This window comes from Canis lupus, chromosome 35, assembly GCF_011100685.1.
Source record: "Canis lupus familiaris isolate Mischka breed German Shepherd chromosome 35, alternate assembly UU_Cfam_GSD_1.0, whole genome shotgun sequence".
Lineage (NCBI taxonomy): Eukaryota > Metazoa > Chordata > Mammalia > Carnivora > Canidae > Canis > Canis lupus.
The window spans coordinates 4,937,179-4,957,643 of NC_049256.1; the positions used below are offsets into that span (position 1 = coordinate 4,937,179).

Sequence of the window (20,465 nt, forward strand, 5' to 3'; positions counted from 1 at the left end):
GATAAGCAGAAATGTAGAAGTTTGCGGTAGGTCAATTTTTTGTACTTTGAAATAAATACTAGTGCACTAGTATAGGTAAGTAAGGATCAGTAAACTAGCTTACAACGGAGAAGAAGCGCCATGGAGAATCTCTTTCAAAGCAGATGATCCCTCCCTAAAATAATCTCCTACCATATGTCAACTTTATAATAATAGATTTTTAAATCTATCATTCTCATTTTATTTATTTTTTAACGATTTAATTTATTCATGAGAGACACACACAGAGAGAGAGAGAGAGAGAGAGGCAGAGACACAGGCAGAGGGAGAAGCAGGCTCCATGCAGGGAGCCCGACGGGGGACTCGATCCCAGGACCCCGGGGTCACGACCTGAGCCAAAGACAGACGCTCAACCGCTGAGCCCCCCAGGTGTCCCTATCATTCTCATTTTTAACAAGCATTCTGTCTCAAATGCCTAATTCTAATAAATAAGTAAATAAATATTTTTAAAAAGCTCGAATCTTTGAAACTATAGCTAAGTGAAGACTATAAGCACTCCAAGTGCTCTTAAGTCATAGCAAAGGAAAATCAGTTAACAGCCACGGTTCTCTAGCAGCAAGAACAAACATGGGTATACAGGATGCTACAAAGAAAACAAAACAGAAGACCAGCCCTGACTCCTGGTTTCATCATCACACCACTCCGTCCAAACTTGTACCTTAATTACTAAATAATGACTGTGTTTTTTTGCCTCCTGTTACTTCTATTTGGAAAAAAAAAAAAAAAGTCAAAATCATCTCTTATTTGTTAACGCGGACAGTAATTTAGGCCAGGTCTCCAAAGATCGTCTCCGAAGAGGAGTTCTCAACACTGTACGACCGGCGACTCTGGTCCAGAGGATGCAAAAGAACTGAGAGCAGGGCCTCCAAGGTGGACAGCCACGTTGACGGCAGCGTCACTCATCACAGCCAAGAGGCAGACGCATGCTAAGTGTCCGCCAACAGGTAAGCGGATAAACAAAACGTGGTGTGGACGTACAATGGAACATTATTCAGCCTCAACAAGGAAGGAACTTCACACACGGGTTGGACCCTGAAGACATTTTGCCAAGTGAAATAAGTCAGTCACAAAAGGACAAATGCTGGATGATTCCACTTCCGTGAGGTCCCTAGGGTTGGTCAAGCTCATGCAGGAGGTAGAAGGGTGGTCATCAGACTAGGGGGGTGGGCGCGGAGGGGGCGTTAGTGTTTCGTGGGTGTAGGAGAGAGACGGTGGTGACGGTGCACGACGGTGAGAGCGCACCTAACGTCACCGAGCTGTACACTTCAAAACGGTGAGAGTGCTAAATCTTGCGTTATGTGTGTTTTATCACAATAAAGCGAAGAGTTCCAAAATACGGATGCCTGAACGAACCACACAACTGCTGAGGTTGTTACAGGCTAGCCTTGTCCCTCATTGCTGGACCTCATTGTCTTGGTGCCCTTAGAAGTCTGTGGGCTCCTCGGGGGAGTCTCCCAAGGTCACGGCAAGTGCTCGGCCAGGGGTCAGGGCCTCCCGATCCACCTAGTGATGGTTCCCACGCGCGCACCTGCTACCGGCCCACATGGGAAACAGAAACCTCTGTCTTCCGAGAACACTTAGTTGCCAGGATGCACTCGAGGTGGGATGTTGTGAGGGCAAATCTGGTCGCCAATTTTTTTTTTTTTTTATTTCTTCTCTAGAGAACATCCGCAGAAGAATCCACTAGGCTGCCAAACCACAGCAACAAGTGGCCCTGCTCTGAGCTCAAGCAGCCTGCTGCCAAACTAAACGCATCGCCCTCTCACCGACATGGCAAGCAAGCTGCCCACGAAACATCAGTCCCTGCTGGACACGGAGAAGAGACGTCAATACGTTTTTAAAAGTATCTTTCCTAGGGGCACCTGGGCGGCCCAGTCGGTTGAGCATCTGCTTTGGGTTTAGGTCTTGATCCCAGGGTCCTGGGGTCGAGCCCCACGTTGTCGGGCTCCCCGCTCAGTCGGAGTCCGCTTCTCCCTCTCCCACTAACCCTGCCCCCTGCTCATGCTCTCACTTCCTCTCTAGTTCTCTCTCAAATGAATAAATAAAAAGTCTTTAAGGAAAATACCTTTCCTAGATCTGTAATTACTGGCAAGATGAATTCTTAAATGACCCAACTCAACATTAGTGGAAGTGTGAGACCGATGCCACCAAGGCTCAGAAAGCATGGTAGGGGTTTAGAAAGGGGCTGGAAGGAAGGTGAGGGGGGAGGCAGGAAGGGCTGCCTGGAGGAGGCGGCCCTCGCAGGCACCTCGGAGGTCGGGGGCAGACAGGCCTCCCAGCTGGAGAGAGAGAAGAAAAAAGGAAAAACTCACTTGTTCCCCAGAAACCATAAATAGGGCCAACATGTATGAACTCTGCGAGGGGCCCCTTGTAACTGCTTTCTCCCTATTCCTCCTGGAAAAGTTGGCTTCTTCGGAAGGTCGGGGGAGGGGCTCAGGACAAAGCAGGCGTGGGAGGCTCGAGGTCCATGTGAGAGCCTCGTTCTCAGGGCCCCAGAGGGGCTGGCAGGGCCTCAAGCCCCCCCCCGCCCCCCGCGGCCCGGGCCCCCCACAGGCAGGCCAAGCGTGGCTGGAGGTGGCCCCAGGGCTCAGGTGAAGAAAGGGTGTCCACAGGACCCAGCAAGCCCGCTTCTGGGGGGAAGGCCAAGGGACCGAAACCCCCAGAACGTGTGCAGCCACGTTCACCGCGGCGTGACTCACCCTGGAGCGGGCAGCCCCCGGGGGCCAGGCCGGATGGCAGGACACGCACACGGCGGTGTGCACATGTGCTGGAGCACAGCCGAGGCACGGGAAGGAGCAGTGCGGCGCAGGCTGCGACCCGGGGGAGCCCTGAGGATGTCGTGCTGAGTGCGACAGGCCGGTCACCAAAGGCCGCTCGCTGCAGGAGTCCTCCCGGAGGGCCCTCGGGTCGTCAGGGTCATGGGGACGGGAAATAAAAGGGCGGCAGCCGAGCAGGGGAGTCCGTGTCCGCAGGGGACAGAGGCCCCGTCGCAAATGGATGGTGGTGACAGTTGCACAATGTGAACGTACGTGACACACTTAGACACGGTTGAGAGCGTCCATCGTACGCGTTTTCTTTTTCCACCACAATTAAAAAAATTTTTTTAGGGCATAGGCAAAGAATGAGAGTGCGAACAGAGAACCGACCCAGGGGCGTCCAGGTGAACCTCAGGGAAGGCCTCCCTGCGGAGGGCGGGGGGGGGGGGCAGGTGTCCATGCAGGGCTCCGGCCCCTCTCATTTCCACGACTCCCCGGCCACTCCCCACAGGTTTACCTCTTCAGGCTGTTTTCGGGCAACCGCCTCCGCCTCCAACCTCAGGAAGGACTAAACTCATCAGGGTGACAAGAGTTAAGGCACCTCACTGGTCCCGGGGTGCGGGGGGTGACTGGTGAGAGCATCGCACACGCCGTGCACACCAGCCTCGCGGGAAGGCGCGCACCGAAGTCCTGGCCACCGCTGGGAACCCCCCGTTAGCAGCTGCGAGGAACAAGTACCCGCCGGAACCGGTGGCGGAGATCTGCCCTGCCGGTGGCGTTTTTCCTAACTCTGCGAACGTGTGGTCATTTGTCTTCAGAAGAGGACACTCAGCCAGTCGAAGGGGGAGCTAATATACGAGAGTGACGTCGTTATTTTGTGCCCAGTTTGGGATGAAATGATCCGACTTCGGCTGGCACGGCTTTACCAGGCCAGCTGCCACCGTCTGTCTGGTGGCTCACTTGGAACGGCGACCAGCCTGGAAGCCACAGCCAGGCACCAGGGAACAGGGCTCCCTCCACAACCTCTTGGCCTAAACTCAATCCTGCATCCAGGGGCGCTGAGGAAGAAGAGGCCTGGAAGGAAAACGCGTGACTGCCTGGAAAATTCACACACGCTCAGCCATCTCAACTGGCTTCAAATCACAGGAGGCACTAACCAGACTTGTAAAGCTTCCCCTCCAGGAGAGCGGAGAGGGATCGAGGCACATCCTACATTCCTCCATCCGCCTCGCTGCCTCTTTCCTCCAGGCCCGAAGCCTAGCCAAGTCCCCATTCAAACCCTACATGGGGGACACCTGGGGGGCTCAGCGGTTGAGCATCTGCCTTCGACCCATGGCCTGATCCTGGGGTCCTGGGACCGAGTCCTGCATCGGGCTCCCTGCATGGAGCTTGCTTCTCCTTCTCTCTCTCTCTCTGTGTCTTTCATGAATAAATAAATAAAATCTTTAAAACCAACCAACCAACCAACCAACCCTCCATGGGCAGGCCCAGAATCCCATTCACATCTGCAGTGACCTCAGTCCACAGGCCCTCCATGAGGAAATGTCCTCAGAGCCCAGAGCAAACCTATTTCTCCCCCAGAGCCAGAGTGATGGGGTCTACCTCACGCTCACCTGCAGGTTTAAATATCTGCAAAGGAGAGCCGGAGCCGAAGAGACATCCCCTGCAGCCACCCTGTCTCCAATTCATGATCAACCTGTGTTCTATACAAAGGCTGGATAAAAACCGGGGAGCTGGCATGTCCCCCCCCCCACACACTGGACACTTGGCATTCCCGAGTCTGGGATACATCACCGGACCCTGAGGCAGGATATATAGAATTCTGCTTTCTTTATTTTCAAAACATTAGTTTCGGGTTCTATGGGCTTAAATTAAATGCTGGCTGTGGGTCAAACCACTGGCTGGACAACATTAGAGCCAAGAAGCTGGAGTCCTGCCTAAAAGCCCCACACGCCAGTACGAGTGAACCAGAATACTTGCCGTTGATGTTGGTTCCACTCCTTAAATGAATTTGCTGAACTGCATGGATGGAATATGGAGGAACAATACCCTGACTCTTTATAATGATGAAGAGTTCCTCAAACTTACGAGAAACCCCTGATGAAATGTCTTTTCCCATCTTTTACGTGAGATGTATTACTCATCCCTCCAAAGTTCCCGTTGGGTTATTGGTCTACTGGGCAGGCACCATGGGACACATAGAGGATGTGAGATCAGCTCTGTCCCCTGTCTTGTGGAAAATGAAGAGACTGCTAATGAACCACGGAGAAATCGACTAAGAATGGTGAGGAAAGGGACGATGGTGACCCAACATCCTCATTCTTGACCAGTCCCTAGTTTTACGCCCGTTAAAACATTATCTGCACACCAATGTCCTCACCAAGTCACCGAGACCTCATTGTGACTGCTACCAGTTCCTTCATCAATGGTGGTGGGGCATGGTTGAGCTCATTTTTAAATCCAACCAACTCTTTCGGTGTCCTGCCCAAATCAATCTAGCCCACGAGGGGGTCACGAGAAATCCGAGCACATTATCTCTACTATTTACAACCGCCAAACGACAACTTCAGTTGTCCTTCACCCTTACGCTTACTACGTGGGAATTGAACTAACAAGCTCCGGCCCGTCCGGCGTTACTTTTTTACGATCACACACCTACATCTATTCTGTACTGCGCATAGATTTCCATCATGTTCCATGAATTCATTCAATGCATCCAACTCATATTGAAATAACCTTTCTGTACCAGGTACACAAGACGTAGTAGAGAAAAAGAATGGTGAGGGGCTGCTTTTGTGCAGCTCACTCTATAGAGTGGGCGAGCGGTATGCACGGAAATGCAAATAAATAGGTGTATTTTCAAGGAGTGGTAGGTGTTGAGAACAAGGCAGATGATTCTAAAGGAACTGTGGCCTGCTGATTGGACAGATGGTCTGAGAAAGCTCTGCAGATGTCATATGAGCAGAATCAGGGTGACAAGACATGGCTGGGCCCGCAGAGGTCAGGGAGGCAGCATTTCTGGCAGAGGGAAAGGGTCGTATAAATGACCTAGGGGACAAGTGAGAGCTAGCATGTAAAGAAACAAAAGGCGGCCAATTTGGAATATGGTATGAGAGCAGCAGGGGTCAGACCACACAGAACCTCTCGGGCCATGGTCCGGAGTTTACACGGCATGATAAAAGCTGTTGGAGGGAGTGGCAAAGACCACCAGCCATCCCTGACCGCCCCCCTTTCCTGCAGGCATATGTCTGTACAAAACAAGACAGCATTTTCCAGCTTGCAGTTGGGCCTGGGCAGGTCACTGAGCTATGGCTAGACGGATGTAGGAAGTGGCACCTGCCAGTTCTGGGAAGTGACCTTAATGGGAAGGAGTGCTCCCTCCTCTTCTTGGCCACCCCTCTGCTGCCTGGACATGGATGCACGTGGCGGCCGGATTAGCAAACAAGGAGAGTCTGCAGCCCTAGTGTCACGAGATGACCCCTGGCAGCCCCGGACAGACTACGTTGGTGGCAGAAATAAACTTCTACTCTGTTTAAATCCCCGTTGTTCTGGTTTTCAGTCTTTTACCGTGAAGCCACTGTGAACCAACATGCAGTGCTTGAAGCAGGCGAGCATGAGGTGTGATTCACGCTGTAGAAGTGTCACCCTGGGTGACAAAGGGGAGAATCCATTGAAGAGGTGCGGGCAGGAGGCAGACAGATGGGTCAGGAAGCTACTGTGATTCGCCAGGCAAGAAAGGCTTTGCCTCAGGGGGCTGCTGTGGAGGTGGAGAGAAATCGAGAGACTCAGAATACAATCTGGAGGAAGAGCTCAGGGGACAGGCTGACCACAGAAGAGGGAGGAAAGGGGGACTCGAACATCTCTGCCTGAGCACCTGCATGGGTGGTGGTTCTCCTCACTGCGATGAGGAAAGACCAGGCAGCAGGAGGCCCGAGGATGTGGGAGGGTGAGGGGTCTATGCTGGCCACGGTGGAACCAAATGCCTCCGGAATAGCCACCAGGCAGCTGGATATGTGAGTTTAGGACTTGGTGGGGAGGGATCCCTGGGCGGCACAGCAGTTTGGTGCCTGCCTTTGGCCCAGGGCGCGATTCTGGAGTCTGGGATCGAGTCCCATGTCGGGCTCCCTGCATGGAGCCTGCTTCTCCCTCCTCCTGTGTCTCTGCCTCTCTCTCTCTCTCTCTCTCTCTCTCTGTGTCTATCATAAATAAATAAATAAATAAATCTTAAAAAAAAAAAGAACTTGGTGGGGAGGTCAAAACAGATGATATAAATCATACGGAGATGATTTAATGTCGTGTTTCTAGCAGATCTACCAATAGAGTAGATCTCCAGCCACTTGCAGCTACTTAAATCCAACTAATTAAAATGAACAAGATTTTAATTAACAATTACAGACTCAGCTCTTCAGTCGCATGAGCCACATCTCTAAGGTGACCAGTGGTTAGAGCCCTGGCCAGCGCACAGAGACAACGCTTCCCTCATTACAGCAATGAGAGGCTGGTTTGGGAAGCACTGGTCCGAACCTCTTCAGAGATAGTTTATGGGGCGCCTGGGTGGCTCAGTCAGCTAAGCACCCGACTGTTGGTTTCTGCCCAGGTTGTGATTTCGGTATCATGAGACCGGGCCCTGCATCAGGCTCCTGCTCAGCTTGGAGTCTGCTTGGGACTCGCTCTCCCTTTCCTGCTGGCCCTGCCCCTGCTCGCTCTTTCTCTCTTCCTCTAAAATAAATCTTAAAAAAAAAAAAAAAAAAAAAAAGAAATAGTATTACGATCTATTTGCCTTGCCTCATGGGATTATGTGTGAAAGAGAACTAGACAGAAAAAAAAGGAGCATGCATTTTCCCGTTTGGCTTTTTTCTTTTATAACGGACGTGCAACAGCTATCGTTCCTCCTCTTTTGCCCAAATGCTTCTGGTTCAGCTTTATAAACTGTTCGTCATAATTTTCAATATTTGAGGAAATCATAGGGCTGCACAACTTTAGGTTTTCATTTGTTCTTTCATTCTGAGTTGCCGTAGGGTACTGGAAGTGGCCTCGCCTGGCCTTCTCGCGGCCCCCTCTCTGCACTCCACACCGACGCCAGAGCAGCCGTGATGGAGTGGAAGAGCCAACTGTGCAAACATTTGCTTCCACTGTCACAAGACCAAAAGGAAAAATGCCAAAAAGGAGAATCTGGAAAAACAGCAAAAGAGCAATTATCCCCTGAAGAGAACATGAAATAAGACCCTCCAGTGACCTCACAAAGGAAATGGAAAATAAGATCCAACCACGAACAGGTCAGAGAACACCACTGTGTCCTTGGGTAATGATTACAAAGGGAAAAATGGGATTTGGGCACCGTGATACCCTGGGACTTCAGCTTGGGACTCCCTGGGTGGCGCCTTCCGTAATTCAATTAAACCTTTTTAAAGAGCAAGATTCACGTATCCTAGAGTAACTTGCTTCTCTCCACCAATTCCGAGCTCACGTGAAAGTTCTAACAATAATCCTTCTATGTGGCTAGCAGGCTCTAGTGTGTGAGCCTCGAGAAACCACCTAGAACATGAGGAAGCTGTGTGATGATTCCAAAGACCATCCAGTGACAAAATGTCAAGAAGAGGAGTGGTTTTGGTAAATCTCGTTTATGGGAACCACAGATTAAGAAGATGTGTTCTGCAGTCAACTTTCGCCCGGGATGCCATAGACTTCAAGGGGGGGAATTGTTCTGTCAAACTTGTTAAACTGCACAAACTAGTATTGCTTTCTGGCAGCCCGTGGCACAAGAAGGGAAGGACCCCTAGAGTTCTCTCCGCAAAACAGAGAACAAAAACCTGGCGATGGCTCCCCACTGCCCACAGAGAAAGCCCAAACATCCTGCTTCCTTGGCCTGAGCTCTCTGGGAAAGCCTTCCCAGCCCCTCCTCTGTGGCATCTCTGCATGGCTCCCACCGTCAAGAGGGCAGATCCGGGCTGGCCGGGCTCCCCAGTGAGAGGGGCGAGGTCAGCATTGAGAAGGTGCCTTCCCCTCAGCATGTTGGGAGCAAGGCCAGAGAGCCATGGCGGAACCTGACCTGTGAAAGAGACAGGGGAGCACGGAGCAGACCTGAGCACGTCGTCTGCACCATCATGAAGTGGGAAAGGGAGCAGGAGGAGAGAGGACCAGGGAGAGTGGGTCACCCAGGTGGGGCCACCCTCTAGGACACCGGCTTCAGAAGTGGGGTGGGAAGACCGTGGTCATCTGTGGATGCATTCTTGGCAGTCTACAAGAATTTCTAAATTTTATGTCCTACTGTCAGTGAAAATGTTAGTCTATGTTAACATTAGGTGTAACCTGGCTCATGCGGATGAGCTGCCTGTAACCCAGGGTGGGCCTGAGATGCTCAAGCCCACGTCGCATCTAGAGGTCCACTCCCGAAGGCTGCATGAACGCTGGCTGCAAGTGGTCTGCATACAGTGGCAGGAGAACTGCGTGGCCGCACGTGTACGACGGCACAGGCATAAGGACCTCGGCGGGGCCTGGCGTCAGGCAGAGGATGGGAGTTTTGCACCTGCCGCCTCTGTGAAGGCCAACTTCGTCGGCACTGGAGTACCAGGAACAGGCAGGTGTGAAGGTTTCTAGTCTCGATGCCAGTCATAAATGGATTAAATACCAATTTAATGAATGTTTCAATAATGATGAATCTACCTTTATCTTCAAGAGGAGGAGGCAGGTGAGCAGAGCATCAAGGAGGCACCCCATCAGTGTGAGCGAGTGAGGCATCGGGCAGCAGGGGGAGCCGGCAAAGCCTTAGCACGGGTAACATCACTTTAGACAGCAAAATTCTGTGGAGAGGCATCATGTACGCTGGAATTTTTCAAGTCCGGAGGCCAAAGGAGATTAAATACGGAATTGCAGCTGAAGCTAGGTCTTTCTGCTATTTAACCCAACAAGGGCGAGCGGTGATTCTGTTTCATGGAAAGCCCTTCATCCATCACATTAAAGTACTGCTATTAATTTGGACTGTATTGGCTTCCAAATCAGATGTTGTTAACATTTTGATGTTACAGTTGGTTAGAAGTTATAGACACTAACGCAAACTCCTTACTCTGTACACATTTAAATAAGCTTATAATAACATATTTTAAGACGAAGAAAAAGGACTGTTGGAAACAACCCAACAGCAACGATCACAGACCCCGGAGCCACACAGACCTGGCTCCTTTAACTCTGGTGTAGGACCTTGGACAGGTTACCTCACCTACAAGTCAGGTTTCCATTTGTCAAATGGGGAAAGTAATGGTGCCCACACATAGACTTGTGGGGTGGGTGAAATGAAGGATTTATGTTGCATTAGCACGGCATCAGTGTGCAGTGCAAAGGCCAGTATTAGCTCTTGCTTAAAGGACCCCCTAGTGAACTAGACAAGGTCTAGGGACTAGAGGTTTCAGTTTCCTTATCTGCAAAATGGGGCCATGAGTAGGCTCTACTTTATATAGTTGCTATAAAATTTAAAATATACATGTGGAGGGGTATGCGTGTGTATGAATAACTTGGCGTAGTATCTGAAATTAGAAAACGTTCAATAAATACCTTATGATTGTCCCCAAACAACTATAGTCATGACTCTTCAGTTTCTCCTTTTCATTCCTTCACATCAGAGGCCTACTCACCGTGCTCTATACACACTAGGCATGTGCTGGAGCACACGAGGAGGGAGGTCAGCACACAAGGTTTCCCTCAACTATTCTGTTTAACCTTTGCTCGTCAGGGCTGCCTGTGATTCTTTCTAAAAGGAAAGAAGAGATTCTCTACCCACCCACCCACCCATCCATTCACCCACCCATCCATCCACCTGTCCATCTGTCCGTCCATCCATCCACCCATCCATCCATTCACCTACCCTCCCATCCATCCATCCATCGACCCATCCACCCACCCACCCATCCATCTATCCACCATCCACTCACCCATCCACCCATCTATCTACCCACCCATCTATCCGTCCATCCATCCATCCATCCATCCATCCACCCACCTGTCCATCTGTCCGTCCATCATCCATCCACCCATCCACCCATCCATCCATTCACCTACCCTCCCATCCATCCATCCATCCATCCATCCATCCATCCATCCATCCACCTACCCACCCACCCACCGACCCAACCATCCACCCACCCATCCATCTGTCCATCCATCCATCCATCCATCCATCCATCCATCCATCCATCCATCCATCCATCCAACCAAGTGAGGTATCATGAGATAGCAGACAAAATCATGCTTCAAGCACTGAGGCCAGCTAAACAGTGAGCCAGTGACCAGGGACAGAGGGCCAGGTGGCCTCCCGGCACCACCTCCCATATACCAAGGAAAAGCAGTCACAGGTGCCCCCCTCCACAAAGAGGCCGATAATATTTATCAACAAGACAAATCATTTGTACCCTCACCTGCTGCTCCATCTCAGGAGCCTCTGTGGTTGCAGCCCAGGGCCTCATATGTGCAGACAGCAATGCCAGCTTGACAAATGACAGAGATGTCAGGGAAGAATAGTCAGAAATTCCAAGTCACACCAGGATCGGCAACCGTCCTCTCTTTCTTATGCAAAACTGCTGCGATGGCAGAAGGGTGGTGGGCTGGGCCGGAAGAAGGGGCCCTAATTCCTGCCCTGCCCCCACTCTGACAAAGGTTTCCAGAGAGTTCTGAGCCCTTTCCCAGAACTTGCACAAAACAAAAGATCAAGCCCTGAGGCTTTCAAAAGGCACAGGTTGGGAGGGACACAGGCACCTTTCAGCTTTCAAAGAAGGGCGGGCGAGACCAGCTCTGGTTGGACACACAGTACCCCTTTCTCCAAGAATCATCCAAGAATCATCAAATCATCAAATCTCCAAGAATCATCCCAGGGGAGGAGGAAGGGACCTTGAACAGAACAGCAGCTGTGGTTGGGAGACCCGTGACTCTCCAGGTGCTGTGTTCCACACAGCAGGCCCAAAGGAGCCCCACAGCTGGCCTCTGAGCTGTCCCTCTCGGGCCACCAGAGAACGCTGCCCGCAGGGGCCCAGCTGTGATGCTTCCTGGTTCCTTGGACCCCCCCCCCCCCCCCCCGAGATTGGTTTCTCTCAGGGTCGAGGGCACAGCTTTAATGATGCTCAGAGACCCTGGGAGTCCAATGTCACAGAGAAGTGCCACATCCAGTCTCGGTCAGCAGGAGCCGCAAACCTGGCCAAGGGAGGGCCCACCTGTCACAGGTTTGGGGGGCTCCAGGGAGAAGAGCTGAATGGGTCCCCGCAACCCAAAAGAGAGCCTGGATGCTGGGCTGGGGGGCTAGCTCTTGTGGAAGGAACACTTCTCCAGACGGGGCAGCAAAACCAAAATTAAACACGGTGCCGTCCATCATCTCACCCCAAATATGGGGCAGGTCTTACACGCTCTTGGACCAGTAACTGGAAGGTGGCTCTGACAGCTTTTCCTCCCAAAGAGTCATTTGAAAAGAACAACAGAAAACCCTGTGCCATTTCGAAGTAAAGCTCTTCTTCATGCCCCACTCACCCCTGTCCTGGGTGCGTACGTTTTTCACACCAATCACATCAAGAACAAGAGCTGCCATCGTCCCGACATAGAGGAGGGCAGATAGACTTTCAAAAGTCACAGGTTTAGGGGCACCTGGGGGCTCAGCGGTGGAGCATCTGCCGTTGGCTCAGGGCATGATCCCAGGGTCAGGGGATCGAGTCCCACATTGGGCTCCCTACATGGAGCCTGCATCTCCCTCTGCCTGTGTCTCTGCCTCTCTCTGTCTTCTGTGTCTCTCATGAATAAATAAATAAAATCTTTAAAAAAAAAAAAGCTCACACCCAAGCAACATGCCCCCCATTTCTCTGGACCATGGTTTGCCAATGGTGATCACATCCACCTTCTGTGCATGATCCTTCACGGGTGAGACAATGGATCAGGCTGTGAGGTCCCCTGTGGCCAAGACCACAGTGGGTGAGTGGGGGCACGGCTTGCACCCCACCTTGGGGTCCCTCCCAGGAGCTTTTCCGTTGCTGACACGTGCTCGCGCACACGTGTGTTGGTGCTGAGAGGCTGGGGTGCGCTCCTCCGAGCTGGCCTTCCGGGCGGGCCACGAAACATCTCGGAGAGAGCAAGACCGTATCTCTGATTCACCGGGCTCGGAAGGCCCCGTTGTTGGGCCGTGAAAATGTACTGTTTTGGGTGACTTCAAGGAAGAATAGTCATTACGGATTTGCCCCCTGATTCAATTTTTCTACCCAATTATAATGAACATTTGCCACTGTTAAAAAGGTGTGTTCTTGCACAGCAAGGATGTACTTAAGCCACTGAATGGGACCCTTAACGGCTAAAATGGTAAATTGTATGCTATATACATTTAATCACAATAAAAAAGCCATTTTCTTTGACATGGGGGCAGGACAGGATTCTGTGCAGAATACATAGAGTGAAGCCTGTACTGGAGTCACTAGATTAGGTTCCTCACTAAGTTGAGCGGTGCTTGCCTTTGCCCAGTCGCCTCCGACCTACCAGGCGGTCATTGCTACATCTAATGGGCGTTTCCCAAGCCCGGTCTTGCATCATGTCCCACCCTGTGGGCCCTTCCCTAGCTCCCCAGGTACCAGCCTATTCGGACTCTCTGCCGACTAGTCAGGCTATCACCTCCCATCTTCCCCAACTGGTTCTTCTACCTCCACCCGTTTAGTCCTCGTGTTACACGGTCCCTGGGTGATGTCAGTTATTATTCCCCGGCCCTTGACTGCTACCTGTATGCTCAGGACCCACGGATCCTGCTCCTGAACTTCTGAGTAGCCAACCACTTGCTAAATCAGCCCTCGGATGTCCTGAAGGCACCACCAAGTCATCATATCTGCTCCCGCCAAGCCTGCCAGAGGAAGGCAGTGGTCAGGAGCTTCCAAATCTACAGGATTTGGAATCAGTGCCAGGGCTGCATCCCTTTGCCCTCCAGTTGGAGGGGAATCCATCCAGCTGTCCAAGCTGGTCACCTGCCCTCCCCCCACCCCCGTTCTTCGGTCAGCTAGGCTGTGGCCACGGTGTCTTGAGGCTCTTCTCCTCCCTCACCTGCATCCTGCAGCAGCCTCCCAGCCTTGAGCCTGGCCTTCCTCCTTGGTCTGCTCTCCTCTGCCACAGCCTGAGTGATCCCCCAAGGCATACAATGGTTCGCCTGTCTTGCTTGAGACCCTTGGCTAGCCTGGCGTTGTCCCAGGGTTGTGGAGGACAGGACCTCTGGGCGCTGTCCCAGCCTCCGCCCCAAGCACGGGGCCCAGAATATACTAGGCTCTTTGGCGTCTGAGCACCCACTGCAAATAGCAAACACCCACTCTCCCTGACCTCACCAGGCTCACAGCTCAGGGGTTGCCTTCTGACACTCTCCCTTCAACCAGGCCTGTCCCTGCATCTTTACTCACTAACATCTGAGTGTCCTGGAGGGCAAGAAGTATGTGTGCCTCTGTGAGCTCAGCACCCGACAGTGCCCCGTAAGTGCTCAGGCCATTCTCCCCCCCGGCACGGAGTAGGCCCTAGCATGTCTCCCGAGTGAATGTGTGAAGGAGAAAGCAGTCTTGTGTTTCCGCCAACGTCACCAAAACCCAAAACATAAACTATCTAAAGCAGAGTTTATCTGGCATGGCACAGTCACATGATTCAGGGCTGAGTACACCTGGTTTCATGTCCCTCCAATGCTGAAGTTAAGCTTAGAACTCAAAAGCCAGGGATCCCTGGATGGCGCAGTGGTTTGGCACCTGCCTTTGGCCCAGGGCGTGATCCCGGAGACCCGGGATCGAATCCCACGTCGGGCTCCCGGTGCATGGAGCCTGCTTCTCCCTCTGCCTGTGTCTCTGCCTCTTTCTGTGTCTCTCATGAATGAATAAAATCTTAAAAAAAAAAAAAAAAAAAAAAAAAGCTATAGAAGCTGCAGTAGAGACCAGTGGATTTTCATGTGGTTTTGTCCTTACTGTTACAGCAGTATTAAATGTTGTCATATAGGATCCATTGGGGGTTTTTGTTGTTGCTTTCCATCCATCTTCCCCACAAACAGTTCCAGGAAGGGATCTCACAGCTCCATAGGATGTAATTTGAAGGCCCATGTGCCTTGACTTAAGAGACAAGGGAGACAGAAGCTTTCAGATAAAGCAATTTGTCACTGACGTGGAGTAGGTCCACGGCATATGGTCCGCCGTTGCTCAGATCTCCTGATTTCCAGATCTTTTTATCTCTCCTGCTAGTGTGGTGAACTGCTTTGTTTCAACGGAAGCACCACTGAAATTCTATTCTGGGAAAAACCCGGTCCTGAAGGATGCGCATGGCTTTTGTAACACCGTCCACTATGTGGAAAAGGCATCCAAATAGTCTCATTTCAAAATGCCAGATATCAAAGTATCTGTTGTTTTCCCCTCCAATTTGGAGACAAGATTATCTTCAGCAAATTTAAAACATTAAAAAAAAAAAAGTGCTCTGAGGCGTACTTATACCCGTTGGCAATGTATACCTGCTGTCTTGCCCTAACATCTGGACAGAGGAACACGGGTGCATGGGTTACAAGGATGGCATCCTGCCCCTCACTCTTCCTCTGAGTAAGACCCCATGTTCCATCTTGACGCCGGGGGGTGGGGGGGCCTCAGTGGTTAAGCATCTGCCTTTAGCCCAGGGCGTGATCCCGGGGTCCTGGGATCGAGACCCGCATCGGGCTCCCCACACAGAGCCTGCTTCTCCCTCTGCCTGTGTCTCTGCCTCCCTCTCTATGTCTCCCATGAGTAAATAAATACAATCTTAAAAAAAAAAAAAAAAAAAAAAAAGAGGCTTTGTCAAAGGCTTTTGGTAAACTCTGACTCATTTCCTTGGTTGAAAAAAAGCTATGTCAGTAGAGCCGGTCCCACCAGAAGAACGGGGTTCTGGCTCCGTCATGCTGCTCTGGGGAGGGCTCAGGAATCTGAAGACGGGGAGGACTGAGAGAGGAAAGACGAAGGCCATAGTGACCAAGCACGCATTCTGTGCAAAACTGTCCCTTCACCCAAATGCAGTGCAAATATTTATTCCTCAGAAGAAGTGAACCAGAAGCCACTGGAAGCCACTTGTACTTGACGGTGGTAATCACCATTCTATTCATTCCATAGCTCAGCTGCTCGTTATGTGAAGAGTTCTGGTTTAGTCCTTTTTTTTTTTTTTTTTTAATGTACAGCATGGCGTTGATGCTTTACAACCCAGTTGACGGAAATATGTTCTGAGGAGTAATATTTCAGAAAGACATCAAGTCATAGAAACACGTGCAGTAGTGAGGAAGAGTCACCCTGCATCAGCATGTTAGGAATTACTCAAGCACTTGGGTGAGAGGCTAAAGCCATCAGTGCCGTGCGGGGCATAGAACATCACCCCACCCAGAGCAAACTCAAGACCTTCCTGAGTCTCGTTGCCAATTAGACTTGGCTTCTGATTTTGCAAAATACTCAGTGACTTAGTCATCGGTGACATTTCTGGTCACTGCTTGATTATGTGTGAAAATTCATCCAGTGAAGCCAGTGGGGGCTTAAGGAGGGTCATTATAATGAGAACATGAAGCTTTGAGAAAAGTTTAAAAAAAAAAAAAGATTGTTCACTGTTGTTAGGTCCCAAAACAAAATTAAAGGATTGTTCATTTGCCCAAAGTAAGATATGGTCTCTGCCCCCAGCAAAAAGTAGATCAGAGTTCATTATTTCAAATTTGGGTGGCGGTGGAGAGGGGGGCAGCGACTAGGGGAGGTTGTCAATGATGGGGAAGGGGGAAGATAGATCAAATGAAGAGAGAAACTAGAAAAAGTATTTATATTGGAAAAATCGGTCTCCCATAGGACTTAGTACATCCAACATGAAGTTAACTTAAAAGGCAATAATCTCTCATGCGCTTCTTTTGAAGAAGAACATACCCTCTGATGTTAGGTATCATGTCAGCCTGTACCGAAAAGCGACTATTTCTTTAGTGGCTGATAAGGCTTCCTTTTCATAAACAAATAAGGAGACATGACCCACTGCTTCTTTTCTCCACCTGTGGTTCCCCACCTTTTGCCCAGCAGAGTCAACATTTTCTCCCCCACTTTTTTTCTCCCTAGTCCCAAGGTAAACGGATGCAATTAAGCCACTGATGTAGCCCGAGTGTGTTTAATTATTTCGGTGTCTCCCGACGGCTTCGCGGGCAGATGGGAAGCACGACGGCATCCCTACACCACGCCATCCGCCTTCACGGGTTCTTCTTGTTCGCGCCAGCGTGCACTCTGCTCCCATGTAAAGGCTCCTGGGGAAGATGCCAATAATCTCTATTTTATGTCCTAATTACACGACCACGTCTCCCTTTGATGACTCGAAGGAGACAAAAGTTTAAAGGAGAGCGTATTTAACTGCAATGTACCTTAGAAAAATTCCAAAGCAGGAAAAAAAAAAAAACCCCTCCGGCAGCCTTGCACATAAAGCTGAAAACTTTCACAAGTCAGCAGCATTTCGCAAGACGAAGAGTCCACCCTCTCGGCAAGCTACACAAGGAACAAAATCTGCACAAATCATTACTTCCCCTACTTCCATTGCCAAGCACCTGCAGGACTCAAAGAAGGATACTCAGTTTCTCTCCTGAGAAAATACAGGCCTTTCCAGCAGATGCATTAAGTGAGATTAAAACAGCAGCAGCAACAAAAAAACCTTATGGTTGAAGGGGTTGGGGAACGGCAGGACCATTAAAAATGTATTTTCCAAATAATCAATGCCCCCAATTTAAAAAACTTTTCTTTAGAGTCAATAAATACTTGGACCCCGTGACCGGGTTCTCAGTAATTTCCTTTAAGCCAAACCAGTTCCCGAGCTCTAACTAAGCGCATATACTACCCGCGTATGGGACATCAGTGTGCACGCTAGTTTGGAAATCCAGACCCAGCCTGCGCCCTAGACCTGGAGCCGGCCTCTTCGCTTCTCAGCACCAGCCTCTGTCTTTGCCTAACGCTGCCAGAGAGGTGGGCTCCTCTCGCCCAGCACGCCCCGCACCCTGCCCGAATCGCAGTGCCCGCTACAACTTCATTTCCAGTTTTGATTGCCCTTGCCAGTCTCAGCTCTCCTGCCATCGGCCAACCTCTCCCTAATTTACACTTGAGCTTCAGTATCCCCTCAGTGAACCCCGAGTCCTCACTGGCTCCCTCTCGCTTTATTCTAACTTTGCTCTATCACGTACTGCATCTGTTCAGGCCGTAGGTTGCTGGTTGGTACCCGGGAATCCTCATTGCCGTGATGGTGGTCATGATGGTTGGCTGGTAACCCCAACTTAAGGAAACATAATTATTTATTTATGCCCTAGTCTATTTCAGAAAGAAACCTAAGGCTCCTTGCACACACACGGGGGACAGAGTAGCCCTTGCATTATGGAAACAGGAAAATGGGACAAAGGAAAAATGAAAGGAGGAAAGTTCAGGTGAAATTAGGAGAGAAGCCAGAATTTAAAGCTCAGCTCGTCAGGCTCATCACACACATGCCTGGATTAGATTCTAAGCTCTTGAGCTTCCTAGAGGCCAGTGAAGGACAGAGACTCACTCCTATCGGTGGCTGAAATATTATGGCTCACAGGTCCAACCAGGCCCACTTTCTGTTTCGGTTAAGTAAAGTTTTATTGGCACACAGCCACGCCTGTTCATTTAGGTATGACTTATGGTTGCTTTTGCCATATGGCGGCGGAGTCCGCGGCTGCTACGGAGACCTGCAAAGTCTAAAGTGTTTAGTTTGCACTAACGTTTGCAGATGACCAGGTTCTGTGATTCTGTGCACACGGGAGCAGAGCAAAGCACCTTCCGAGGATAAGCACACTCTTTGACAGAGAACGCTCTAGGATAAAGCACTCACTGTGCAATCCTGTGAAAACACATCCGAAGCTTCGTTTTCCGCAGTCAACCCAGCAAGGGGTTTCACGGGGCCGATGGCATGATGTCACAACACCTGCCAGCAAAACAGCCCTACGTGAGGCTAGAACAATACGGGCGAGGGGCAATTCTCTCCAGCTCTGGCTTAATTCAGGGAGAGTTGCAGAGGTGGCAAGTGCCATCACCCCCTCCTTTACGCACAGCAGACACGGCCAAGGACTCTGGGTGCCCTCTCCCAGGGAGCCCTGAAGCGTCCTCCTTAGTGTTCTCTACATTCCCTGGCAGCCGTGGCCAACTGCTAGCGGCTGGCATGCAAGACAGGACTGCTCTGAGGCAGTTTTCCATCAACACCCTGAGTCTGAGAAGCACCGAGCTGGTGACAAGGAGGTAATGCTCCTGCTACATTCCTGAGCGCAGCTCTTCTACTCATTCAATGTGCAGAGCCATCTCCATGAGTGGCATCTGCAAGGATGTGCTGGCCCCCTGCCATCCTGTGGGAACCAGGAGCCTCGTGAGGACAGCTGCCTGAGGAGCAAACCCATCAGGCCTTGTACATGTGTAGGGCAAGTCAGCTCTCCTCCAGAAAAGAGCATGGAAACTGCTCCTCTGCACGCAAGGACACAGGGCGTGCAAGGCCAAACAATGGCACTGGCATTGGGAACCTTCAAGCTCATTGCCCGTGTTGTTTGTTCAGAGAAACAAAGCCTGCAAACAGCCATCACCCGGACCCAATGACCTTGAACTCACATAATCCTCAGGAATCCCTCCCTGCTGGACACAAGGGTCCTCAAACACTAGTAAAGTGGAAATGGTGATTTATAAGAAAGTACGATTCGGTTCCAGGTTGGAAGAAGAAGACACAACCACCAATTGTAGATGTGAAAGGACACATCTGTCATGTTCCCAAGCTCGTTCCTGGTTTGTGACTCTGAAACGATGTTATAAATTGATTCTGAGTCTCAAACAGGCACATGTCCGAGAATCAGAGCGACTGGGCACTGTCTCTGTGTGTGACTCTTACCCCTGTTGTCAAAGAGGAAGAAGCAGGCAAAATACATTGTAAATCATTTTATGTTATTCCTAACAGACATTTCCACCCAGTAGTGAAAAAGTATAAAACCAGAAATTAAGGGACGCTGGGTGGCTCAATGGTTGAGTGTCTAACTTCGGCCCAGGGCGTGACCCCAGGGTCCTGGGATTGAGTCCCTCTTGGGGCTCATTGCATGGAGCCTGCTTCTCCCTCTGCCTGGGTCTCTGCCTCCCCCTCTGCATCTCTCACGAATAAATAGAGTTTAAAAAAAAATCTAAAAAAATAAAAAAATAAAAATAAACAGAAAATAAGTAAAACTTCAGTGCCTAAAACTTCTCTCATGAATAGATTTTTAAAAATCTAGAAAAAAAAACCCCAAAACAAATAAAAAAACCAGAAAAATCAGTAAAACATCAGAGCCTAAAACCTCTGTCCTCACCGTGGGTTTGTGGCTATTTTGGTCAACACCAACGACCAAGAAATGAGATACAAGCACACCTGATGAGGGCATTAATACAGCCAACAAACACGTTCGATCAGTGGAGGAAACTTCTCTTTCCCCTAAAAAGGGCAGACGCTAACGCACGCTGCCCGCTGCTCTCCGGGAACGGGGCAGAGGCTCCCGCGCAGAGCGCAGCAGGTGGCACGTGAGCGCAGCCAGCGTGGACTCGACTCGGCGTGACCGCAGGGAAAGGAAACAGGACAACCTGTGGGAGCGGCGGACCCCGAGCCGGGCCAGGCCGCAGCAGCCGGGCCTGGAAGCGCGGGGTCGGGGGAGCACCGAGCACC

At 50.7% G+C, this 20,465-nt stretch overlaps 1 protein-coding gene across 6 annotated transcripts in view; it reads right to left on the bottom strand.

Annotated features, from left to right (window-relative positions):
- Positions 1-20,465, bottom strand: part of SLC22A23 (solute carrier family 22 member 23) — a 163,384-nt gene that overhangs the window by 100,867 nt on the left and 42,052 nt on the right. Inside the window, exon 4 of one of the 6 annotated variants that reach the window (XM_038584045.1) lies at positions 16,376-17,046. The exons of the other annotated variants lie outside the window; for them this stretch is intronic. Within the exon in view, the coding sequence (XP_038439973.1) occupies positions 16,973-17,046 (74 nt within the window). The 3' untranslated portion in view covers positions 16,376-16,972. Of the gene's footprint in view, positions 1-16,375; positions 17,047-20,465 lie in introns of those variants that run through there. 6 annotated transcript variants of the gene reach the window in all.